This window comes from Alternaria rosae (genome assembly GCF_020736505.1).
Source record: "Alternaria rosae strain MPI-PUGE-AT-0040 chromosome Unknown BKA58scaffold_10, whole genome shotgun sequence".
NCBI lineage: Eukaryota > Fungi > Ascomycota > Dothideomycetes > Pleosporales > Pleosporaceae > Alternaria > Alternaria rosae.
The window spans coordinates 1,334,907-1,359,259 of NW_025763579.1; the positions used below are offsets into that span (position 1 = coordinate 1,334,907).

Sequence of the window (24,353 nt, forward strand, 5' to 3'; positions counted from 1 at the left end):
GGAGTTGAGAAGGTGCCGCCGAGTTCGGAGCCGGCGTACTTTCCTATGATGAAGTCGGCGTAGGTGGAGGTGTTGAAGGGGTCCAGGAGGGGGATGAGGGTGAGCTGGGGAGTCTTCATGCTGGTTGTGAGAAGTAAGGTGTCGAGGTCGGTTCGACGATGTTGCAGGAGAGAGTTGGAGTTGCTTTCCAGTGCGGATGTCCTTCGATTTGCTATACAGCGGAAGTCTATTTATACGTCTCTTTCTTCCCATCGGATCTTACCGTTGTGATGGAGGTCATCGCGATCGATCGTCTGCCAACTCTTCATTCCAGTGTTCCACATGAGCTCGTGCGATGCGCGTTGGTTCTATGTCCCATCATTGCTGTCAGTAGGTCTGGTCTGAAGTTGCAACAAGCACCCTAAGGCCAACGCCTGTTTCATTCGGTATAAGAAGGATGCATTCGGCTCCACCTCCAACAACAGTACGTAGTGGTAGTGGATACGGTGAGCGTCGAATGCCCGTGATGAACGCTCATCGACCACCTCAGCCTCGACTTCGAAGATAGTTAGCCTCAGCGTAGCATTAGACAACTTTTAGGATGAGCTTGTCACTCAATCGAGCGACTTGTGCGAAAGGCTTAGAACCACGTGATCATCCCCAAACCTTGGATTCCAAAAAGCTTATGGCAACCTCCGAAGCGCGTGCATACTTGAGATCGAGAGTAAAGACTCAAACAATCCTTCTGGGGAGCGGAGTTGCGAATAATGGGACTGGAGGCCTGGGTGCCTGGAGAAAACGTGGTAGGCCTGGCACTACCATGCCGATCAATAAGAAGCCACTAGACATGAATGGGGAAGTAATGCGAAGCTAAGAAACTGGAGACCTGGTTGATTGCTTTGCATCACTTGTGGAAAGACGTTGGCGAAGAGTATGGCCGATGGTAAGTCGGTGTGCGTGAAACCTTGACCAAGATGCAGTTTACGAAAGAGTGCGAATGACTAGTGGTTCAGAACGCATGAAGCTAACACTTTTGATTCCATATGACTATCAGTGAAGTGGACATTGCAGTATGTGACGACACAGCAGACCGCATGTATATGCCCGCATCAGATTGTACATATCTAACACAGGGTTCGCCCACTCCTGGGCCATACTCAGTTCCCATGCCCCATCGCAGCAACGACACACCCCTCATTTATGTTCCCAGTGGACCATTGTTGGTTGCACCGCCAGTCCTCCTTGACTTTCCCCCAAGCGAAAAGTTTCCCAAGCCACGCACACCAACACCGCCGGCGAGAGGCTGCCTGGTCATCGGCGAGTTCTGGTACGAGGAATGCGCATCCTGATCCAAGTACGGAGGAGGCTGACGTGAACCACCGAGGACTGGCAGCTGGCTTCTATGAGCTTGCGAAGGCGTTCCGACTGGAACTGAATATTCACCGTGTCAGCGCGCGATGCTCTTAGTACGATCGAGGAAGTAACTCACGACTAGTATTGTGCCTCACACCCAATCCCCGTCTCTGCAACTGTGGGTCGAATGGGGGCCCGAGATGAACACCGCCCTGTTGCTGTCGTCCACTGCTCCCAGAACTCCGACTAAAGTCTCTGTTATGAGGTCTACCACCACCGGCTTGCTGTGACATGTTCACTTGGCTGTAGTTGGCCGTTCTCGTCCGCGTGCCAGGAAAGCGGTCGATGAAACGGTCTCCACGAGCAGTCTGAAGTGTGAACGCCGCCTCATCGCCAGCCGCATGAGCTACCTGCGATGCCATGACCTTGCCCTTGAGTTGTTGATAGAGAGCTTGGGAGTGCGCATGCGCTTTGGTCTTTTCTTTGAAGGCCTTTGCGAGTTCGAAGTTTTTGTTCTCGAGAGATTCTTGTTCGGCTTGCATGACTACGCGACTGTTAGTACTAGAGCGTTCGGAGGAAGAGGCTATTACCAACCCTGCGTTTTGTCCTGCAATGCCTTGATCTGCGAGTTTGCATCATGTACGAGCTGATCCATCTGCTGACTGAGCGTATCGTACTTGCCAGTCAAGCCTTTTGCGAGGTGCTCCTGATAGATAATCTCCTGCGACGTTTGATAGCTATGGAACGCCAAGCCGCGGCTTGCACATTCCATAATGATTGTTGGGCTCAGGCCACTAAGCACCGACGTCTTGTAGTCTTCTGATGGATTAAGACTTGCGACAACCACATCGTCGGGGTTGTGCAGTGACGAGTTGCATGCTGGACAAGTTCGATGTGCATTTGTAGACCTCGACAGCCCGGTGACATCTGCGCAGTTGCTGCAAAAGACGTGACTTGTGCGATTGTCAGCGAGAATGGCAGAGGCAGGTGAGATGGACGAACCTGCAAGTAGTGACTACGGCGCGTTCATGAAGCTGCGATCGACACTTGAGCTCATTGCAACGCAGAACGTACTCCATGGCGAGTGACGAGTGACGATTGTGCGGTAGAGGAATTTTCTTTTCGAGGTTGGCGGATGGAGAAAGCACAATGTTGACGCGAAAGCACGTGGTCCGCTCACTGAGGCAAGAGCAACCCAACTCGTGTAAATCCTGCCCTAACCAGAACATAGCATGAATTCATGTCTTACGAATGTGGTATCTCGCCGCGCTTGCAACACTAAACAACAGGATGCGTCCGGGGGCTCTTCTGCTTCCGCAATCGAGTCTATCGATCATCCTTATCAGGCTTCCGCCGTTGTCTTGTGCTCTTCTTCCCAGCCACAGCTGTATCGTCCTCCTCTTCATCTCGGCCCTTGGCGAGTTCTCCATCCAACTCCCACTCCTCGGGGTCATACCAGTCCTCCCCATCGCTCATCTCTCCTACATGGGCTTCCGCTTTTGACCATTTGTACACATCCTGCCTCATGCGGTCAGCTTGTAGTAGGCCCTGATACAAGTCGGAAGTTATCCGTGCGACCTCCTCCTGCTTCTGTACGTAGGCCATGAGGAGCATGCGCGTCTCCTCGGCTTCGTTCGGCGGAAGACCAAAGTCGCGGTCTGGCAACGAGTCTGACGGATGTATGAAGAGAGGATGTATTGCGCCGGCGCCACTCGAGGGCGAATGAGGTGGGGAAGGAGTCGAGGCTGCGTGCGCCTGGGCTCGTCTGCGCGTCGTCATCCTATGCGCCGTTTGTTGCGACGCGGTGTCAGACGCATCTTCGGGCGTTCCTTCTCCATTTTCTTGCACTTGCTCTGCATCTCCGGCATGCGTTCCGTTTGTCACAGGATGTGCGCCATTGACCCTCTCTGAAGTTGAGTCGCCGTTGGTCTCGGTCTGCCGGCTAGTGCCATTTGGCTGGCCTGCATCCTCCATGTCTACGTCATGGGGACTTTCTATGGTCTCGCGCATCTCCGCATCTTGGATTTGTTGCTGCTCTCCCTCTCCTGCACGCTCATTCGCGCTGCTAGCCCACGGTTCTTGAAAGGGTGCCCTGCCCATAGCAGCCAGAGCAGCAGGCGCAAACGTAGAGTCGCCCTGCAGTTTCACGAATAGAGTCTTTGCCCGCGCGTTGGTGACCTGCTCTTTTCGCGAAAGAGCGCCCGCTTCGCTTGCGAGATCTGTGAGATGCCGAGAGGAGTATGCCACGCTCAGGGCAGGGTGATTGGGTAGGTCGGCGGCGGAGGTGAGCGGCGCAAGAAGGCTCTCGAGCTGTATGTTGCCGTAGGGATTCTCCTCGACAGCTTCCACATCTTCCTCGTCTTCGTATTCTTCGTCGACTTCGACGACATCACCGTCCGCATCGTATCGTGGAGGGTTGCGCTGCAGGATAGACCTGTGGTAGCCGGCATGCTCAATGCGCTGGAGGCGTCAGTCTACAGTCGGCACCCGAGTCGCACAAGCCAAAACGCACCTTCTTGTAAGGTCGCGGGTCTGAAAGGAAGTCTGGGTCGCTGGCGCGCGCATAATGAACCTTGCGCCTCAGATCCTGCTTGTTGCTATTCAAGGGTGTTTCGGAGTCCTCTGTGTCGGCTGCGCGGTGTTAGCTAGCACTGGGCTGAGGCAGATATGAGCCTACAGTCGTCTTTTCGCAGCATCTTCCTCTTCATGCTGAAGATGGTATCAAGAATTTGCTGCTGTTGGCCCGCCATGGCGTCAGGGCCTCTGGCCAGCGCGGGTGGAAAGTCGTGGAGCGACGGGTATAGATATGGGCGCGTTGAGCTAGTACAAGGGCGTATTGCGCTGTTAGAGGTACTTCGGGGTGTGGATACGCGTAAAGGCAAGGTTGAAATGCAAAAAGTATAGCTGGTGGTGGAGGAGAGCTCGTGCCTGTGTAGAGGAATCGCATGGCCGCCAGGGTTCAGCTAGCGGATCTTTCCCGCCGCGACGCAGACACCCACCGATGACGAAGACCCGCCAACAATCTGTACAGTATCTTCATGCTGCCACAAACACGCTTGGTATCGCCAATCTGACACAGATTTTTAGAGAAGCCCAAGTCTGGCCTTGCGGTTCCCGTGCGACGAGCAAGTCAAACTCCGCAGCACCTCCGCTTTCCCCAACCCCGAGTAGCAGCATCAGGTCAACACCACGCTTGTGAGACACAAGCTGGAAACAACGCGACTTGGGCATGGAGCGATCATGAACGCATACCCATCGGACTTCACTGTGCACAATCTACCCTTCATCGTCCTTTCAGGACTAGCCACCAGCAAAGAGGCCGATCCCCCTCCATCTGTCCAACATGTGCTTCCTGGGCGCGCTGTCACAAATATCAGCTCAGATCTACCCCCCGCAGAAGGCAACCGGGCAAATGAGCTTCTCCAGGAGTTTCTGAGTGCAGACGGAACGAATGCGCCGTGGAATGGGCGCGACTTTAGTCGCCGAGGCATCACGCATGGCTTCAGAATACGGACTGTAGGAAGGGTACAGGCGCCAGCGATTATGCCACGGGAAGGAGCCATGGGCTGATATTTGCTAGAACTTCCAACTGCCTCCGAAAAAGGCAGATGCGCCCTCAAACTCCGAGACAACACCTCCAGGCAGTCCCACCATTGCAGCCGCAACATCCTGGGTCCTGCATTCGCCCATATCCCCGCTCTCTCCGATATCTCCCTCCTTCCCCGACGGCGTCATCGCTCCTGCCTGGGTCGCCAAACACCAGCACTACGTTCCTTCCGTGTTCGTCTCCTTCTTCAACTTCACCACAGACCCCATTACAAACAGCTTGCACGATAATCAGCTGAAGACGGACATCAACAAGATCAAGAGCCAGATACAAAAGTCAGACTATCGAACAAGATACGTCGTAGTATTGTTGAGTGACAAGACTATAATTGAGGCACCAGACATCGAGGAGCGACTGGCGGTGATACGGCGGGCTACAGGCTTGGATCCCAAGAACTCACTCTTCTTTCTGCCTCCACGAACATCCAAGGTCGAGCTACAGGCCTTCGTCACTTCTATTCTGGCCATACTACAACCCGTCTGCGTCGAGTATTACCGAGACCTCACAAAGCATGCGCGGAGGAAGAAGGGACGAGGCACAATTCCTCCTCCAACAGCTCCGCCGACGCGTGGCACATCCCAAACACTGTCATACCCTGGGTGGGGTGTTCGCTATGACTTCAAGCTGGGTATTCTTGCCGAGTTTCGTCAGGAGATGGACGCTGCACAGCGACACTACGGTGCTGCTTTGGAGGCATTGTTTGGTGCTGAGGGCTTGTTTGAAACAACAGCAAGCTGGTCTCCAAGATGGGACGAGATACGATTGCTAGCAGATACCATCGCACTACGACATATTCGATGTCAACTATGGAACAATTTCCCTACTTCCGCAGTCCAGTCTTGGTTACGATACAAGTGGAGATTACAAGACGTACTCGATCGCCGAGGCAAGGGTACTAACAACTATGGCTGGCAGGCTTGGGAATCTACCTGGGCACAGGTTATGGCTGAGACCGTTCGACGAACAGAATTGCCAGTCTTCAAGATCAGAGATCCCGTCCCCGACACGGATCCCTTGCCAGACATCCCAAACTCACTATACTCTCAGCCCGAGAAACAGTTTCCTGTTGGAGAAAGACTGCCACCATGGGAACTATTACATCACCCCGGGTATTGGCACAAGATTTCCAGCGACCACGCGAAGAGGCGCTACATTCTTGCCAGAGAGATGCCAGAAGAAGACCGAACACCGCCCGGTATGTCTCCTGCCGCAAAGGTCTCGGCTCGGAATCAAATATACGATCACTACCTCGTTCCGCAACCTCACGAAGAGTATCCTATACCTGGTATTGGTAATGGATTCGAACACTGGAAAGACATCTCATCCAAGCTTAATGCCGCGATAGCTGAGTTCAAGGCTCGTGGACAACACCGGAAAGTAGATCAAATGCAACTCGAGGTGGCTCGGACATTGCTACACGTGAAGAGATTTGACGATGCCTTCAAAGTGCTGCGATCACTCTGGGAGACGATGGCTTGGCGGAAGGAAAGATGGTGGAGCCTAGCTTCGGAGGTAGTATGGGCTCTGCACGAGTGCGCACTGCGAGTGCAAAGCCGAGAAACATATGTAGCAACGGAGTGGGAGCTGTATAGTCAAAGTCAGTGTTGTTTGCCCTCCATAACACAAACTTTACTAACACCTCTCAGCGATTCCTGGCAAGACGAAATACAAGTACGACTTGATGACATGTCTGGACGTCTTCTCGGATGCGACTGCCGAGAAGGTTAGTGTGAGTCTGAATGCTAAAGACCACATATCCTGCTGTAAGTATCGAAGTCTTACGCAAAGGCCCATGCTGACGGTACAGTGTCAACATCTTTCGCCTTTGCTGAAGCCGAAGGTAACGTCGGCGAACCGCTTCATGCACAGCTCGCCGTCACCTCCAATGCTCGATCAGGCTCCGCTCCTATTACGTTGTCTTTCCTCCAGTATCAGTTCAATGGCGGCTTGGCTGAAGTCCGCTTGAACCACGATGCCGAAGGAGAACCCTCCGGGAGTACCTCAAGAATGTATCCCTGTACATTAGAAGAGACCCATTCCGCTACCGGAAAGCCACGCTGGGCAGGAACAGCTGACCTCACGCTTCATCCAGGGCAGACCAAAGTGTACAGCCTTCCACTCATTCTGCGTGAGTCAGGGGATGTCGATGTTGTCGCATGTGTCTTCGGCGTCAGTACGGAGAAGTTTGATCTCGTTTGCTCAGACACAGACCCGGAAACTCCAGCCCATCCCGTTTGGTGGATCAAGTCAGATACCAAGATCAAATCCAGATCATTGAAACATGGATCTGGTATGTCGGTGCACATACTACCCAAGCCGCCAAAGATGGAAATCAACCTACCAGATGTTCGCAACCAGTACTTCACAGATGAGTCTGTGACGCTGGCAATAGAGATTCTGAACCAAGAAGAAGAGGACACTGAAGCTGTCCTTGAGGTGCGATTACTGGGTCGCTCCAAAGACACTCTAAGCTATACGTGGGTCGAGCGTCCGCCAGAGTCACCCATGAAGGAAGTCCCGCCAGCGCTCGACGGTTCAACAGATGTAGACCTCCCAGGCCATGTAGTAGGAAAGCTAGCCCAGGGCGCAAGAACAACAGAGAGAATCCGCTTCACTGCACCCGCAGACCCAGCAGACTACGCCTTGGAAGTCAAGGTCTTATACCACCTCCTCAGCGATCGCGATATACCCATCTCCAAGATTATGGTCGCCGATCTCGTGTTCAACGCACCCTTCGAAGCGAGCTACGACCTCATGGCACGCGTACACCCCGATCCATGGCCCAGCTATTTCGAGCTACAAGAGGCCGAAAGCAATGTCAATCCTGAATCACCCGATGCATTCGGCATAGCACAAAAATGGGGACTGCGAGCCAAAGTCGCATCCTTCGCCGACGAACAACTCATCGTCAGCGACCTAGCCGTGCAAGTCCATAGCATCCACGGCGGCGCAACATGCGACGTCACGAAGGAATTCACCATTGCAGAAACAGCCATGGAACCCCAAATCCTCAGCGAATGGGGCTTCAGCTTGGATATCCGCAAGAACAATCTCGAAGAACGTCGCTCGACCGCCCTCGACACCACTCTCAACATAACATGGAAGCGCACGTCCGACCCCACGGCTTCCCCAGTAACATCCTCTCTCCCCATCCCACGCATCCAAATCCCCTCCTCAGAACCCCGCGTCCTTGCCTCTCACCACCTCTCCCCCACGACCCCGTCACTCATCCATCTCGACTACGTCCTCGAGAACCCCACCATGCACTTCCTCACTTTCGAGCTCGCCATGGAAGCCAGCGAGGATTTTGGTTTCAGCGGACCCAAACTGCGGACGCTGCATCTCTTGCCTATGAGTCGGCAGACGGTACGGTATAACTTGCTGTCAAATGTAGAAGGGGAGTGGATTATGCCGAATCTGAAGGTTACGGATCGGTACTTCAATAAGACGTTGAAGGTGCAGGGGACGGAGGGGATGAGGGTGGATAAGAAGGGTGTGGGGATTTGGGTGCCTGGTGATGATGGAGGGGTAGGGGAGGGAGAGGGGGAAGGGAAGGATGAGTAGGTAAGGAAATGAGTCGCTTAAGGGTTTAGAGGTCTTGATGGGTGACAGAGTAGATGAGCTTGCGCCTGTAGAGTTGTGCTTTCGATATACGAATGATGATAGTCAAACGCCAGATGCCCTATGTACAACCGCTCTCGACATAATGACTCCTCTCGTGCATCATATCTCCGATGCAGATCCCTCCCGAAACCCTCCCAAGCGATGACCATCTACCCAGACCCCCTACCCCTTGTCACCGGATCCCTCCCCGGAACCACATCCCTCCAAAAATCCTCATCCTGCTCGTCTTGCGGGATAAAACGCCGTGGCTCCGTAAACATAGTTTCACCGGTGATATGCGGCATGGACATTGTAGTATCTATATTGTTCTGAAATCTCATCAGTTATTAGGGACTCCCTGAGAGGATTATGTTGGGGAGGAAGAGGCTGGGCATACTGCTGAGATTGCGGTTCTTCGCCGTAGTAGATTGGGGTTTCGAAGTCGGTGGCGGCGTGGGAGAGGATTGTGGGGTCAATTGGAGGGATTTGCGTTGATGAGGGTGGTTGTGATTGGGACGGTTGTTGGGAGATGGTGGTTTGTGGTGAGCTCATTGTGTTTGCAGGCTGCTGCGGCTGTTGCGTGCTGGCATCGACTTCGACGATCTTGTCTTCTTGTACTCTTACTTCGCGGTCGCGCAGACGGCGCATTAGTCCGAGGAACTGTGAGTTCTGGAACTTCTCGCTTGTGTTGTCTGCTACGCGCTCCAGTAGTCGGCCTGCGGTTGCTGCCATTTCGTCGTCTTCGTTTCTTGGCGGTTGGTCTTGCTTCTGCTCTTCTTCTGGTTTCTGTTCGAAGTGTTGTAGCGGCTCTGGTGTCCTCATGTAACCTGCTGCTTCAAGATCCTGCCATATTTGCTCCTCGCTCATCTGAACGCGTGATCCTAGTGGGTATTGTGACATGAGGCGTTGGTTGATCGCTTTGATAAGCTCTTCCGCACGGGTCTTGACTTCTTGAGGGGCATCGCGGTTCACGATTCTTTGGAGGGAATCAACGATCCATTTCCCTTCGTTCGCATCTTGTACCAGTGTACCGCTCTTCTCTAGGCGATCCATGTTCTCGAGGTAGGCTACTGCTTCGTCGGTTCGTCCGAGACCGGTTTCGCTCCAGACTTGGATTGCGGAGTAGACAGCTAGCTCACAGTCAGCACTCGTAGTTGGTTTGACGGACACTACACACCTGGCCGCGTTTCTCGTATCCGTTGAAGAAGAGGATCCATCTCACCCGGCCGGTCCAGATCCAGCGCCTCTTGCGCTGGCTGTGTGTGTACTTGTTCTGCCTCTGCGGTCTCCATCATGTCTTGTTGCGCCTGCGCAAATGCTTGTTCAAAGGCCGCCTCGTCAAAAGCCGGTACGTCATCCTGGGCGCGCTGCTTCCCTTGCGCGATCTCTGATACTTGGGCGTTCTGGAAACTCGGTGTCTGCATGTATGCTTGCCCACCGAATCCACCCATGTTGTATCCTGACATGCTTCCATATGGGGTTTGCTGTAACGCAGGCGCCTGCGCGACCGGGGCCTGCTGCCTCAAGAAGTCCTGATGCCATGCTGACGCCGCGCTCGCCGGCTGCTGTCGCTGCTGCTGTAACGTCTGTGGAGGTGGACTGCTGACATTCAGGCGCTGAAAGTCAGCGGCCCAGTCGGGTGCCTGTGGAGCCTGCGCAAACTGCGGAGGAGGTTGCGCGAACCGTGGATCGAAGGGTTGGAAGTTTTGTGTTGGAAGAGGTCGGCCGCCGGCTTGAAAGGCTTCGAATTCGTTATCCAACGCGCCTACATTCGGTCCCGGAGACGATCTAAAGCCCTGCTACAGTTTAGATGGCGGAGCGCAAGTTTCCGGTATGACCACATACTTGCGCCGGTGAATGTCTGCCGACCAAACGGTCTTGCTGAAGTGTCCTGTCTACGGTCGTGTGTTTCTGGAAGTTTTGCAGGGCATTTGAAGGGCCACAAAGCTCCGCCATGTTGAATCTAGAAAGAAGGAAAGTACGCTATGGGGGGTATCAACGCATGCTAGAAGGGAAGTGTGAGAGAGCTTGTCGGAGTGATGATGTTGCGGCAACTGATCTTCGGAACATGAAGCCCAGTTGCCGAGGCGCTCGCGGATGCGGTTAGCCCTGCGTCAGATGTCAGGAAAGCGCGATGACGCACAAGCACGTGCTACACTTTTCACTTCCTAAACTGTGGGAACGCGGCAGTCGGTAAGGTTGAGCGTTGCGTCGATGAAGTCGCACGTCACACTGAGCAAGAGGTACTGGAAATCACTGAATAGTCAACTGATGTGGTATACATTATCCATTGACGAAACCAGGCCCACTACATATGTCGCTACTGACTAAACTGCCCATCGTCCGCGCGACGCCTTCTTTGCCTCTTCCATACCCTTGGCATCGCGTCGCAATACAGCTCCCACGACCTGTATCCTGCACACATCTGCGTAGGCACCCTTCCCGATCTCCTCTGGCCACATATCTGGATGCAGAATCGTGTACTCTGCAAGCTCCGCGCCTTCTATTTGTTGAAGCTTCTCTAAGAAGATATCATGGCCAGGATCGGCAGTGGGCATCGCGACACCCGTGTAAACCACAATGACACCAGTCAACGATAAGACTTTCATGCCTTCTTCTACGATGCGTATGGAGAGGTCGAGGCCGAAGCTAGCGCCGCCATCTGCGTATGTGGGTAGATCTTTACCATCTGTACTGGATGCGATGTATGGTGGGTTGCTCACGATCAGATCCACGCCATGGTGCTTCAGATCTTCAGGCACGGTCGCAAAGAGGTCTGACTCGGCAAAGCCCACCTTGACGCCTGCCAACTGTGCATTGACCTCTGCCAGACTCAGCGCGCGCGGATTTAGATCTAGTCCCAGCGTCTTCGCCTGCGGGTACATCCCTGCCATTTGTATCGCGCCTGCACCAGCCCCGCAGCAGACATCTACGATGCTGTTGGGTGCATGTGGAAGGTGTCGAGATATGGTTTGGAGGAAGCCAACAAAGAAGTACGTGTCGGGGCCGCAGAAGACTGAGTCGGACGATGCTGGGAATGAAGAATGAATGTAGTATAGCGAGGCGACATTAGGGCCGCGATTCGGGAGGTTGGGAAGGTACAGGTTGGATACGCGGATGGTGGAGCGGTAGCTATTGTCATCACTTTGTGTGATCACGGCGGCTTTGTGGAGGCTTTCGAATATGTCGTCAGGTATTATCGATCGGAGTGCTTCTCTATCGGATTATTAGTATTGTCAGATATGCGGTACCTATTAGGTTGACGGTAGACAGTGAAATGTACAACCTACCTGGTACATGGCAAGTTCCACCCAAAGAAGTCGTACGCGTTCTGGGCATCTTCCGTCGCGACATTAGAGCGCCTTTTATTCACCACTCTACCCTGTGTCTCTGGCGATGGACACACGAAGACGTACTTCTGCTTGGCTAGATGTTTAGTTAGAGCCTGGTAGGCGACAGTAGTTTCCGACATGGTTGGAGGAGTGCTAGAAGTTTGTCTCCGCGGGCGACTTCATGGCGTAACGCCTCTGTGACACAGTCAACATGTCCAAGTGTCAGTGCATATGGTACCAAGAGTTACCTGCGCCGCGGAGCATAAGAAGCTGTCAGTGTGACGTTGTTGTTAGTAATGAAGACTGCGTGAAAGCTTTCGTGCATGTCGTGATCTGGCCTGATCTACCCGAATAAGAGCTGTTCTAGACGCGCAAGGCCGGTTGTATGCAAGGAAACATCTCTTTTGCATGTCGCCTGTCGCATCGCTTGCAGTTAATGGACAGAATGAGGTCGTAAAGACGGTTAGCTCCCACCGGACGGATCTCGCGGTTTGTGGGGTGCGCCTGGTCTAGCTGCAAGCAGTCTAGTGTCAGATGTCGTCAGATCAATTTCCTGGCGATGACATGGACATGGACATTTCAAAAGACACTTCTGCGTGATGTTCATCGTCAGCATGATCTACTGCGAGTGTTTGCCTGGGGGCGCATGTTTTGCCACAGCTGCGCTAAGAATAGTCAAACCCCATATGTTACTTCATGGCTGGAAGGATGTATCACTATTTACGCCAAACCCTCACATTTACATCTTGAAATCCACCCATAATGTATATTCTACAAACCACAACAGCGGTACTCATCGCGTTTCTTGCAGTCATCGCCTACAGTGAAGTTCGGAATCGTCTTGCGAAAGGACGAGGAAGAAGAAAGGATCTTGAAACCCCAAGCAGCCCAACAATACCCGCCACCAACGATGTCAAACCACCAGCGCATGACGGCAGTTTGGAGAAGTCATCCATACTTGATGCAGCCGGCTCAGTCGACCCAGAGTTAGAGAGAGACAAGCAGCTCTACTACAAACTCCACCATCTCGAACACCACCCCGAAATCTTACCAGAGTGTCGCGAGCTTCTGCTTGGTCTCCTCTCCTCTACAATCGCCGACGCAGCCAAGGAACCCCATAGCGGGATCTTGACCGTCGAAGAGTTCTCGCGGGATAGATTAAATGAGTTCCTCAAAGCCAAGGACGTCGACGTCACCAACCGCTGGGAGGAGTACCTTTCGCGTCGCAAAGCCGGTGGATCGCGCGAGATGTTCAATGACAAGAACGAAGCGAAATGGTGGCTCAAGCAAGCAGCACCAGTAAAATACGTCGACGGCGCATGGCTCGGACACATCAACAAGATTAGCACGCCCTTCAAGTACCGTCAAATCACCAAGAATGCCTGGCAGGTCATGTCCGAAGAGCTTGGAGACGGCGATCTTGCAAAGAATCACGTCCATGTGTATCGAGAACTGATGGAGGACATTGACGCTGGACTACCCGCTGCCGATTCAGAAGACTTTATTCATCCCCGTCACGATTTGACTGAAGCACGCTGTTGGAAAGCAGCCATGGCTCAGCTCACCATTTCCTTGTTTCCCCATGATTTCCTTCCAGAGGCCTTGGGCTTCAATATGGCGTACGAGAGTTTGCCGCTCCACTTGCTGAAGACCGTCAAGGAGCTTCGCGAACTCCGACTAAACCCGTACTACTTCGAGCTGCATATCTCCATCGATAATGCCGATTCGGGTCACGCTGCGATGGCAATGGCTGCAGTGACCAACTACATTGAGTTGATTGCAGAGCAAGAAGGGGAGGAAGCCGCGAATATCGCGTGGAAACGCGTACAGGCTGGCTACATCCTCGCTGAGGGCTTGCCTACGACTCCCGAAAGTCCATCGCGTAAGGTCCAGGCGGAAGAGCCCTTTCCTCGCACAGATACAGAAGCGACTCTGATAGAAGTCTTCGCTGCAAAGAGCTTCGTCGCTCATAAGATCCATTGTAACAGTCGACTTAAGATCGGTCGCCGTTCTTTAGTGGACTGGCTAGAGCCTAATGCTTTCAAGGACGCTCAGTGGCAGAAAGAGTTCGTACAGGATCTTAGTAATTGCAGTCCCTGGGTTATCAAGGGCGACAGTGGAAAGAGCAGACTGGTCAAGGAGCTATCCTGGGAAGGCAAGATGTTTGGAAGCTTTACTGAGAAGGAGGTGGAAGTCGTGAAAGAGTGGATCAACGAACTTGGCTCGCCCGTTCAGTCTCCACAGCCTGATTTACAACTATACTTCGATTTCACAGGACAATCTTCTGAGCCTCCGGTGGAATCTATAACACAGGACTTGGACATCCTTACCGACTATCCCGTCCTCGCGACGCCAGAACCAATTACTTCATTCAGGACATCCGACATGAGCAGTCCAAACGTCGACGAGTCCCCGATTCACGATTGGAGCAAACTTAATCTTACCAATCTCCTTTCACTATGGCTCACCTCACCCACGCTGCTCGAAGTACTACCTGCAGTACCCGTCCGCGCTGCTGACATGTTCGGCTCCGCCATCGTACGCGTACTTCGTGCACAGACCGGATTCAGTGCGGAAGGTCCTGGTGTCGCCGGCATGGACGAAGTTCATCGGACCGATGACGGTCAAGCTGTCGGTCTTGTGGAACTTGGCTTGCGTATGTGTTGTAGGGAAGGTCTACAGGTACCTGTCAGCTTGAAAGAAGCAGTTGCTTTAGGCGATGACGAAATTGTGTCGTTCTCGCAGTGTATGATCTGGATGGGCATGCGATGGCTGACTCACAGAGATGTACTCGTGGGCATGGCTTGGGCGTTCATGGAGATGCATGAAGCGCTGGCTAGATGTCAGGGAGACATTGCAATTTTGAATGAAGAAAGTCGACATGTGCTGGAAGAGATCGCGACCAGGGAGAGAAAAGGATTGGACGTTTGCAAAGCAGAGATATTCCAAGATAATAAGCGAAAAGACGAGTTTTGCAAAGGCCTTGTCACAGCAAGACGAGCGATCAAGTCATGTTTCACGGCATAGCAATAGTGGGAAGAAGATCATGTGTAGAACTAGGGATCATATGATACCCTATGAATTCATTTGTTCAAAAAGGACCCTCAGGGCTAAAGGAAAGAAGCGAAATCAACAGCCAGACTATATACACCCTCCAGCTCAAAATGTATGTACAATGAAAGACTTCTCAACAAGCCAAGGTAGTAGTCGCCCTCTACTTCTTAAGGGTAAGGAGACCGGGCCTGTAGGGGAGACGGTCGTAGTCGCCACCGGAGTTGGGGTTGCGGCCCTGGTACAACAGCTGCAGGTTGCAAGGGTCGACGGTCATGGTCTCGTCGTTGGTGACCTTAACCAAGTCTCCGTGGGAGATGTCGTTGGTCCAGGTGGCACCGCTGTTGGCCTTGCCGGCGAAGGGGTTCTGCTCGGTAGCAGCGTTGGGGGTCCAGCTGCCGCCGAGGCTGGAGGCAGTGAAAGAGCGGAAGTAGCGACCACCAGAGCCGACGGCCTCGACGATCATGAGGTACTTCTTGGAGGTTCCGCCCTTGACGGTGTAGACCTGGACAGCCTCGAAGAGGTTGTTCTGGCTGTCGCTCATGACGACAGTGGAGGCGGTACCGAAGTTACCGGGGAAGTTGCCCTGGGGCATGCTGGAGCGGTAGATCTTGCCGTTGTCACCGGCGAAGAACAGGTACATGTTGGTGCCGTCACCGATCAGGGTCTGGTCAATGGGACCAGTGCTTGAGCCAGAGATGGTACCGGAGAAGAGGGGCTTGGCCGCACTCCATCCGTTGGCGTTGGTGGGGTCGGAGGAGGTCTTGTAGGAGAAAGCGGTAGGTCCCCACTGGTAGGCAATGACCCAGGTGTTCTTGGGCTTGAAGAAGAACAGAGTGGGTGCGACGAGACCCTGGCTCATGGCGTTCTGGGGAGCAGATGCCAGCTCGTTGAAGTTGGAGACGAGGCCGAAGTTCATGGAGCCGTACTTGGAGCCGGTGTCGTGGTTGGTGGCGTAGACGAGGTGCTTGCCGTTGACCATCTGGGTGGTGAAGTCCTTGAGGTTGGCCCATCCGGACTTGGGCTGGGCAAGAGCGTTGGATGAAGTCCACTTGTAGCTGGTGGGAAGCTGGCAAGTCTGAGCTGAAGCAGTCGCGCCCAAGAAGGCGACGGCGACAGCGGGAAGGCTGAGGTCGGTAGGAGTGAAACGCATGATTGCTGGTGTGTGGAGAGACTGTTGAGTGAGTGAATGAGAGACTTGGTTGTGTGATGAGGCCTTACAGACGGACAGCAACAGGATACTTATACCTCCAAGCCTACTATCGGACCTATCAACCTACAACGTACACAGCCTGTCACGTCGTCTCCACTACGCAGACCACCTCGTTGTCTCGACCGATCACATTGGCCTCGGTCATAGCTCATCTCGGCACTGGAAATTGATCTCCATACCAAACATCTGATTACGGCATGGTATATTGTTCCGTTGTTGTGGGTATATTAATGACATGGTGTTTCAAGGGAATTGGCGTACCTGCGCGGACACCAATTCTCCGTAATGCGGGGATTGCCCGGCAAAGGGATGCCATGCCGCGTAGAAGCCCGGTTGGGGAAGGCGCCAAGTCGTGGTGGATAATGCTTAACTTCCATGCAGGCTTATGCGGCAACTAACGGTCTGATCGCTAGGGCTGAAGGCTCTATTTCGACGTCTTTCAGTCTCTTCGAATGGTAGTAACAAAGCCATGCGACCATTTTGTTTCAATAATTAGACGCGACATAGGGTGGACAGCTATGTTGATTGCTGGAAACAAAATCTCGGCGGTATTCCCACAAATGTGAGTGGTAGTTAGCTTTGTGATACAGAAACTGCCACCGGGTGTTTACCAGAATCCACTAATCGCGCCACTCAAGGTTTAGTGCCCGCTGTGACCAGATGTCAAAACACCGTGAAACACCCGGTGGCCGGAATCTAGAAGCAGGGTCAACAATGTCGGTGGCGCAACAATGCTGGTGGTGGCCAGGCCAGCGTTTGAACGATCGCAGGCAGCTCAGACGGGATCTTAGCGAGGTTGAAGTTGGCAATGCTTATGCTGCGGCGCATTGATACCCATCGCCCTGAGATCACTGCTACGTCAACGGACATGTGGATCATTGTTTCGTTCTAACTCGCGTGGCACAGTGGACGATAACGATCGGTTTTGCACCCCCTTGGAGTCGGTGAGTGATCTCGAAGCAGTTCTTTCCGTTCGCGCATAGACCATGAACCGACTGTAAGATTGTACGGAAGGCGTTCTAGATGGAGAGGACCTGGTCGCCGAGTAGACCTACCACCTACGCTACTGAGATTCTTCCAAGATCCGTGCGAAGACGAGGCGGTAGGGTCGGTATTCGACTAGACTCGCGGAATTTCTTTGCCCGTGAATATAACAGCGGTGGTGGGTGGCGCCACCGAGCAGTGCTGGCAGCCAAGTCACTTAGAACGTTGCCGAGGAATGAAAGCCGACCAGATGACCGACTCAATTTGGACTAGCAGTAGAGGCTGTAAGCTGACCGCTAGGTTCGGCGCGAGGACTAAATTTGTAGATTGAGCAAGTGAGTCCCTTACAGTGTTGGCATTTAGGGCGAGCTCTTGCGACAGTATCTCTCTGCGCTGGATATCTTGACACACAACTCGGCAGACGTCTTCATACACTCGGAAGCACGGAGCCTATCTTATGGGTACCTTCCGAATCCACTGTTCCCCATACCAAGCCTCGTAGGAGCCGTGTCGGAAGCTGGGCATCCCAAGACACTAGGCATCTCCCGTGGCTGCAGGAAACGTTCCCAAGACGGATTCTAGCATGGTTCTGGCGCTTAATATGCCCCGTGGGGAAGTAATATCGCTGTCCGGCAGTCGCGTGGTTGTGTCTATATGTGGCGTTCTGCCCAGAGACGGAATATTCAACGCCGCCCGTTGCATCCATACTGACGCTGGATGTGTCGTGAGTAGGCGGGACGAACACGCCTTGTCAAGAAAACTTTTGGGAAGACATCGTAATTGATCCCACGGTGCATTCTCGACGATGAGAGAGTTGGGTGTTTCCTTATTGCTCAAGGGTTTGTGTAGGGAATACAAGCACGATTTAGCCGTTGAGAGTTTGAGCAGGGGCACCAACAAGCAGGCCGATCGGAAAACACTACATATCACAGCTACGACGTTGAATATAAGGTCGCCTGTGAAAGGTACGATTGAGATGAGGAGTGAGTGCGCGCTGTAGTCTGAGTTGTAGACGAAGCGAGTGCTGACTCAGCCACTTCCCGTTCTAGGATGCATATGCTGAGGAAGGAACAAACTTTGCGCTTTCCTTATTCTCACATCTGACAGCTCAAGCTGTCGATTTGCAAGAACTTTGCTTGTTCAATATGGGTATTTTGTTCTGGTTGAAACGGTTGTTCCATTAGCAGATGTATAATAGTTTTGTATTACAGGCATCGCATACCCATCTATTTAGCCTCAAGAAAACCCCTCTCCCTAGAGGTTGACACTGCACGTAACAATCACGCTGTGTTGGAAGTGTGACAAGGTCGCAGAAGATGCTACTTCCGCCTAAATTATGCAGTTCCAGTAGCAGCGACAGAAACTACTTCTTTGGCAACCCAGCCTCGGTTCGGGATGATTTCAAGTCCTTCAAGCCCAGACTTTTGAGTACCGGACATGTAGATCGTATCGAACTATTTGTGATGCCATGCACGTTTCCATCCATCATCTGTGCCTAAAACAACGAACACTATGGGTTTCCGAGAATGTTAAAGTCGAAGGGGTTGTGTACTACAAAGCTGTCAGTTGATGGAACATAGTGGGAGCGGATATACGTACTCTCATGTATCGCTCAATGTATATATCCGCTTAGGCAACTTATTCTTACTACAAAAACACTTGCACACGCATGCGCGCGACTCCGTAGAGTGCCCCGCGCGTCTTCTGTGTATCGCACCTGTATCTTGACCATCTCAAAGATACACGCCATCGTCTCCCTCAGGCACCGGCGCATCACCATTCCTCTGCTCTCCCGCCGCCGTACCATTCGTCGCCGGAGCCACACTGCCATTCGTCGCAGCACCATCAAGCTTCTCCTCTTCGCGCGGCCTCCACGGCAGTCCCCTCACATCCTTGATCTCATTCTTGATTGCCTCCCTCCGCTCCTCAAACCTCTTCATGACCTGCTTGTTCTCCATCAGCGCCTCGTAGCAGTCGCGGTCGTCGTTTTCGCGCGCAAACTCTTCGAGCTGCTTGTTGCTCGATTCGAGATGGGTGAGTTGGTTGGTGAGTTCGGAGTATTTGGCGTAGAGCGATTCGACGGAGAGGTCTTCGAGGGCTTTGGAGAAGCGCGTGAAGGTTATGGGGGCGGCATCGGCGGACATGTTAGGTGGTCGTTCGAGAGTAGCGTGTAGTTTGAGGGTCTATTGGGTCCGCAGGCAGTAGCTGGACGTCAGTTGAACTATAGAGGTGGGAGAATGTAAGGTTTCATGAGTGAAGTTGTGGCGCGTCCGTGAGCCTCGTGCCCGCCTTGAATAGTGGGGCGAAGCTACCCCGCCACCGTCATACTGCTGAGCTGTTGCCTGGATGAGGTCCACAGAATCATCCACCGCTATTATGGATACTCAAATTTTGAAGTTGTACAAGGCCCTCCGATAGATATTTTGAGGGAATATAAATAGAATATTAACAAAACATGGCATCAATCAGTAAATGCATCTGCATTCTCTGGCACTTTGGCGTACGCTTGATCCGCTCTCTTACACAAGTAATGCTTACTAATTGAATCTATAGGGAGTGGTTAACGCGCTGGCCTGCTAGTCCTTCACAGGAAAGTTAGCCAGTTCCTTCGGGAGCGTGTGTTCGAATCACACAGGTGTCGCAATAAACCGATTTTTTGCACATCAATTTCTCATATTTGTAAAGATATCCTCTCTTTTTAGTCTGAACAGGTCTCCATAATAGCATTCAGGTTGTCCAGCGTAGAGAAATATCCTTTTGCACTTGTCGTGGACGTCTAATCTACTAGACCTCCACTAATATAGATAACTCTGATGTCTCAGTACGTGTATGCTGGTAGAATGTGATACGTGTCCATTGCTTTGATACATACTTCCACTATCTTCCAGGATTCATACCGGGCATCAGATCAGGTTTGTCGAGCACCATACCCCGGAGCAAGACCAGCTGCCTCAACCCCTCCCAATCATCACCCTCTTCATCACCTCGCCTCCACACTTCCTTGAACCCCCATGCGCATGCAATACGATCCAACGCCGCCCGCTCATCTTCCCTGATGTATCGATCGAGTAGCGGTACACCAGGCCGCCAGACCACTCGATCGTGGTGATCGTTGTATGTTGTGAGGGCAACGAACCCGAGCGTGCCCGTGCACAAGACATATGTGCTCATGCCCATGAAGGCATACAGCTTGAAGGTCCACGGATCGATGAAGCCACTGTATACGGAGAGTTCCTGGGCGATCATGTAAAGAGCGAGTGGCGTGAGACCCACCAGCACTCCTGGCAAGCCCATCTTGGTGAGTATGCGATGCCGCCGCCATGCAGGAGCGCGGTAGGTGTGGTCAACGACATCTAGGGCCAGTGCCAAGTCTTTCGCATCGATGGCGGCCGTGAGCGCTGCGTCGGCGAGATCAGCTGGAATGACCTGCTTAGCCGACTTGGGCGAGGGCGTGGAGAACTTTGGTGGTGACGAGCTTTCAACTGGGACTGGTTTGTTGGCGTAGAGGTAGAGTGCCTCGGGGATGGTCTTTGGCCGGGCGAGTAGTCGCTGCAGGTGGATGTATATAGCGAGGACGTTTGGTGATAGAAAGACTTTCTCGTGCTTCAGGAGACGCTCAGCGAGCTTGGAGAGATACGATGGCGAGGGCAGAGCATCCAGTCCCAGCATTCTCGAGCTCTTTCTTTTCGCCGTCTCCGCTCTCTCATCCCCATCCAGTCCAGAGAGTATGGCGCCCGCTGAGCTCTGTCTTATTGCTGCCTTCTGTAGTTGAGGCTGGCGTGCGCGTATAGCGATGGCTTCTTGCGCAATACTGTCCAGTCCTTCAAACGCCTCCATTATAATGTGCTCCTTCTCGACCTTGGGTGAATTGAATATTTCCTGTATTCGGGCCTCCACCTGGGCAAGCTGGCTCTTCAACGCCGCAATTCTGTCCGACGTATGTAGACCGCCATCGTCGCGCGTATCAATCGCCGCTGCCGTCCGAGGTGTTGTCGCGATGCTTCGTACAGATATACGGGGTGCCAGAGTCGTGGTTCGCGCGTTTTGCCGCCGTATCGAGGGTGTTCGGAGGGACGATGTGGACAGGAATGCGCGGCGACTTGCAGGCTGCTGCAATATGTAGTCGCACAACTGACATATTGGCCGCGACTGTGCGCGCATTGGCAGATTTCCAGGCTTCATGGCGCTGGTGGCGGTATCGTGGATTGCGATCTTTAAGTCGTTGCAGGCACGTTGCTTGGGTGCTTGGGTGGGAATTGACGATCAAAGCTGCTTATCGATAGGACCGCGACCGAACGTTGGAGAGGCAGTCAAGTCCTAGCAACATCACGTAGCCTTCACACTTACTTTGCGGCTGGAAGCAACTTGGCTATATTGGGAATTGTCATCTCGAGACCAGATCCGCTATCATGAACGCTACATGTGCCCTGGAAGTCACTGGCCGTCGAGACCACGCAACCTCCACCTGCACCCGAGGCCTACAATTGATAGTAATTCGACCTATCATGACCGGCAACACTTACGGGCGTAATTGAATGGAGACGAAGTCTTATACCATTGCAATTGATATCTACTGCGGATGGACGCCTTTCGATGAGTCACCCGCAGGCGTGGCTAACTAAACGTACCTCGCTTCGTAACAACGGCCCTTGCCTCAACACCAACTACGCAGCAGTGTCATCAACGTCTGTGAATGTATGCTTCATCAGATATTTGAATGCGCCAACGATGTATCAGCAATTCGAACAAGCGCGAGAGTGCGCCGAACGCGATCTAAAGCAGTAAGTGCTGCAACAACCGTCAGCTCCCAAAGTTAATTACGGCCATAGAGCCAGTCTCAACTGTAAAATCCACCTCCGGAATACCGCATCTGAAGATGATGTGGATGAGAGACTGCGTCGCTATGACCACTTGACAGATGTTTTACATGCAGCAATCCTTCGCTACACAAATGCTGCAAACATGGACGTCGTCGCACGTATTTTGGATTTACCGCGAGAGCTGCGGGACAACATCTACATGCAGTTATGGCAACCTGGCGAGAAACGCGATCCGACTCGCAGTGTAATCTGTTGGTGGGAACTATTCCATGAGCCTTGGTTCAGTGTAGACCACGATCCCGACACACCAGCAGGGCTATCAATGCTGTACATGAACCTTCGACCACCTCATTTCATCGACAGATCTTTCGTAGGACCCGTTCTCGCAAAAGAGGCCCTCAAACTATTCCGAGATATCGTGGGGAAAGACCTGCGCCCAATTGACGACAAAGATCCTGTATCTGAGTGCCTATTGCTCGACACATCCGTGGCGGACTTTGTAAGAAAAGACGTATTTGGTGTTGGGTTTACCATGGAAGAGTTGGTACGGAATCTAGATCTGCGTGTGACTTTTCAGTGCGACGCCCTGACCGACAGCGAATTCTACGAGATTCAGAAAAGCAAAACACACGATCAAGGGTCGCTCACGACGGACGCAACGGCTTATACACGAGAAGACTATCTTTCAGAGATCAATGACGGCGTCACGGCTTTGCTGGGCATTTCACACACTGAACGTGTTACTACTCACAACGAACACTGTCGCCATATGCAGACCCGAGCTAGAGTTGTCACCTTGGCTATAAGACAAGAGGAAGATTTTGGCCCGACTTGGGATGATCCTCCGCGTTTTCTGAAACTTGTCGCCCGCGCCTACCACGGTCTGAGGGCAAAGGGTTTCACAGTCAAGGTCCAGTACTACAGTGAAGAGATTGAGCTCAAGGTACTCTTCGAAGACGACGTCTGGGAGTGGACGACCAATGATTGGGAAGAGAACCTGATTCGGAAGAACACATTTCCAGGACTAGCTGACGGCAATTCACCCCAGAGGTACGTCTGGGCTCAACTCCAAGAACATGTATTCCGACATCCAGACAACGACAGCCTCACCATGTGAAGGAAAGACCTACTCAGGGACTACAGATGCACTAGGGATGCATCACAAGCTCGAGCTACTTTTGGAGAACCGTTGCGCGGGTCTGACATACGCCTGGGCAGCCAAAGTTGGACTTGCCACGTTGATCCCGACGCATGTTAGGTATTCTTGGATTCAGTTCGTCAGCTATTCGGCTTGGATGACGACTCCGAATCCATGCCCGGCTCCTGGGTTTCGCCTGAAAAATTCCCGCTTCCGCTCTTGCTACCGCCATCAACCTCGCTGCTCACAATACCCCTACTATCTCCAAACGTCGCAGCAAATTGCACAAGCAAATGACCATGCTTCACACTATCAACAATCTCTCTCGGTTCCACGCCAGCTCTGATCCTCGCCAGGATCTCATTCGCGTCCTCATCCGGTAGCGACTTGAGCAACTCGAACAACTCTTCCAGGTCTTGATGTTTACGTTTCGACTGAGTATTCTCCGTTTCCGTGTACTGGCAGTGCGAGTCGCGGGACGTGCATTCACTGCAACTGGGTCGGTCGCCGTTACACTAGGGATTCAAAAGATCAGAAGGCTACATTGCCGATGTTGCTTTATTTACATGCAATGTACTAGGTTGGTGGGTACCTTGGTTTTTCGACTTCTGCAGGCTGCACAAGCTAGGGACACGCGAGCTCGCTTCGATTGTGTGGGCGGAGCCTCAACTCTCGGTGAGGCTACAGGGAGGAGAGGGCGTAGAGGGCGTGCCGTGGCACTGTCGCCGGAACTAGCTGGACTGGCCTGCTGCGGTTGCATTACGCACGAGACCAGAACCAGACAAGGGCTACTTGATCTTCCTCTGTTTAGTAGAAACCTGCAAGCAAGCTACCAATCCAGACGATGAGAAGGCTTCAGAACAAATCCCTACGAGAGCATAAGGAAGAGAATAGGATGTAAACAATTGTGGGCAAAAAGGTTTGAGCGATCGAAAGAGAAGGGAGCCGGAAATGTGCATAGAAGGACACACACCAGAACAAAGGAACATTCGGGAATTGGATTGACTGTACTTGTACAACTATAGCCGACTGGGTTTATCAGAAAACAATAAGACTCACCCTCGCAAAACATCATTAATACCCACTCGCTCCGCCGCTTGCGGACCAAACGTCTTCTCGATACGAATTCCTTGATCTTGCCACACATCTGTGATCCCTCACGGATATGTAAAAAAGTCGCTAACCAGGCTATCCGCCAATCGCGTTGCCTGTAGTGTTGCGTCTCGCCACCGAGTCACGGACCCTGCATACCCATCGCTGCTGATAAACTAAG

General features: G+C 52.8%; 10 protein-coding genes and 1 non-coding gene across 11 annotated transcripts; 4 read left to right on the forward strand and 7 right to left on the reverse strand.

Moving 5' to 3' along the window:
- Window positions 1-1,177: 1,177 nt before the first annotated feature.
- BKA58DRAFT_414434 (RXT2-like protein) lies at window positions 1,178-4,082 on the reverse strand (the record flags this gene model as incomplete). Its single annotated transcript, XM_046172489.1, has 7 exons — window positions 1,178-1,404; window positions 1,469-1,876; window positions 1,927-2,270; window positions 2,612-2,658; window positions 2,716-3,792; window positions 3,845-3,963; window positions 4,010-4,082. The coding sequence occupies 7 exons, from the start codon at window positions 4,080-4,082 to the stop codon at window positions 1,178-1,180; spliced, it is 2,295 nt and encodes a 764-aa protein (XP_046021529.1).
- A 250-nt stretch (window positions 4,083-4,332) lies between these two features.
- Window positions 4,333-8,665, forward strand: BKA58DRAFT_46625 (Gryzun, putative trafficking through golgi-domain-containing protein). The gene is made up of 4 exons (XM_046175003.1): window positions 4,333-4,857; window positions 4,913-6,536; window positions 6,586-6,702; window positions 6,747-8,665. Exons 1-4 carry the CDS (start codon window positions 4,573-4,575, stop codon window positions 8,501-8,503), a joined length of 3,783 nt encoding a protein of 1,260 aa, XP_046021530.1. The 5' UTR covers window positions 4,333-4,572; the 3' UTR covers window positions 8,504-8,665.
- A 162-nt stretch (window positions 8,666-8,827) lies between these two features.
- BKA58DRAFT_443870 (uncharacterized protein) lies at window positions 8,828-10,498 on the reverse strand (the record flags this gene model as incomplete). Its single annotated transcript, XM_046174016.1, has 3 exons — window positions 8,828-9,672; window positions 9,720-10,338; window positions 10,388-10,498. The coding sequence occupies 3 exons, from the start codon at window positions 10,496-10,498 to the stop codon at window positions 8,828-8,830; spliced, it is 1,575 nt and encodes a 524-aa protein (XP_046021531.1).
- A 219-nt stretch (window positions 10,499-10,717) lies between these two features.
- BKA58DRAFT_392860 (S-adenosyl-L-methionine-dependent methyltransferase) lies at window positions 10,718-12,325 on the reverse strand. Its single transcript, XM_046171034.1, has 2 exons — window positions 11,833-12,325; window positions 10,718-11,758 (listed from the first exon to the last, which is right to left on the reverse strand). Exons 1-2 carry the CDS (start codon window positions 12,012-12,014, stop codon window positions 10,870-10,872), a joined length of 1,071 nt encoding a protein of 356 aa, XP_046021532.1. The 5' UTR covers window positions 12,015-12,325; the 3' UTR covers window positions 10,718-10,869.
- A 141-nt stretch (window positions 12,326-12,466) lies between these two features.
- BKA58DRAFT_472871 (uncharacterized protein) lies at window positions 12,467-14,924 on the forward strand. The gene has a single exon (XM_046175295.1). It carries the CDS (start codon window positions 12,637-12,639, stop codon window positions 14,899-14,901), a length of 2,265 nt encoding a protein of 754 aa, XP_046021533.1. The 5' UTR covers window positions 12,467-12,636; the 3' UTR covers window positions 14,902-14,924.
- On the reverse strand, window positions 14,919-16,207 carry BKA58DRAFT_392863 (alpha-L-arabinofuranosidase). The gene has a single exon (XM_046171035.1). The coding sequence runs from the start codon at window positions 16,076-16,078 to the stop codon at window positions 15,089-15,091; it is 990 nt and encodes a 329-aa protein (XP_046021534.1). The 5' UTR covers window positions 16,079-16,207; the 3' UTR covers window positions 14,919-15,088.
- Window positions 16,208-18,855: 2,648 nt separating this feature from the next.
- Window positions 18,856-19,266, reverse strand: BKA58DRAFT_405546 (uncharacterized protein; the record flags this gene model as incomplete). The annotated part of the gene is made up of 1 exon (XM_046171906.1): window positions 18,856-19,266. One exon carries the CDS (start codon window positions 19,264-19,266, stop codon window positions 18,856-18,858), a length of 411 nt encoding a protein of 136 aa, XP_046021535.1.
- A 399-nt stretch (window positions 19,267-19,665) lies between these two features.
- BKA58DRAFT_t83 lies at window positions 19,666-19,763 on the forward strand. The gene has a single exon. It is a non-coding gene; the product is annotated as a tRNA-Ser (tRNA).
- On the reverse strand, window positions 19,676-21,351 carry BKA58DRAFT_392869 (uncharacterized protein). The gene has a single exon (XM_046171036.1). The coding sequence runs from the start codon at window positions 21,302-21,304 to the stop codon at window positions 20,000-20,002; it is 1,305 nt and encodes a 434-aa protein (XP_046021536.1). The 5' UTR covers window positions 21,305-21,351; the 3' UTR covers window positions 19,676-19,999.
- A 499-nt stretch (window positions 21,352-21,850) lies between these two features.
- BKA58DRAFT_414441 (uncharacterized protein) lies at window positions 21,851-23,059 on the forward strand (the record flags this gene model as incomplete). Its single annotated transcript, XM_046172490.1, has 2 exons — window positions 21,851-21,903; window positions 21,952-23,059. 2 exons carry the CDS (start codon window positions 21,851-21,853, stop codon window positions 23,057-23,059), a joined length of 1,161 nt encoding a protein of 386 aa, XP_046021537.1.
- An 80-nt stretch (window positions 23,060-23,139) lies between these two features.
- Window positions 23,140-24,239, reverse strand: BKA58DRAFT_46779 (uncharacterized protein). The gene is made up of 3 exons (XM_046175074.1): window positions 24,140-24,239; window positions 23,673-23,948; window positions 23,140-23,595 (listed from the first exon to the last, which is right to left on the reverse strand). The coding sequence occupies exons 2-3, from the start codon at window positions 23,838-23,840 to the stop codon at window positions 23,221-23,223; spliced, it is 543 nt and encodes a 180-aa protein (XP_046021538.1). The 5' UTR covers window positions 23,841-23,948; window positions 24,140-24,239; the 3' UTR covers window positions 23,140-23,220.
- Between the last annotated feature and the right edge of the window lie 114 nt (window positions 24,240-24,353).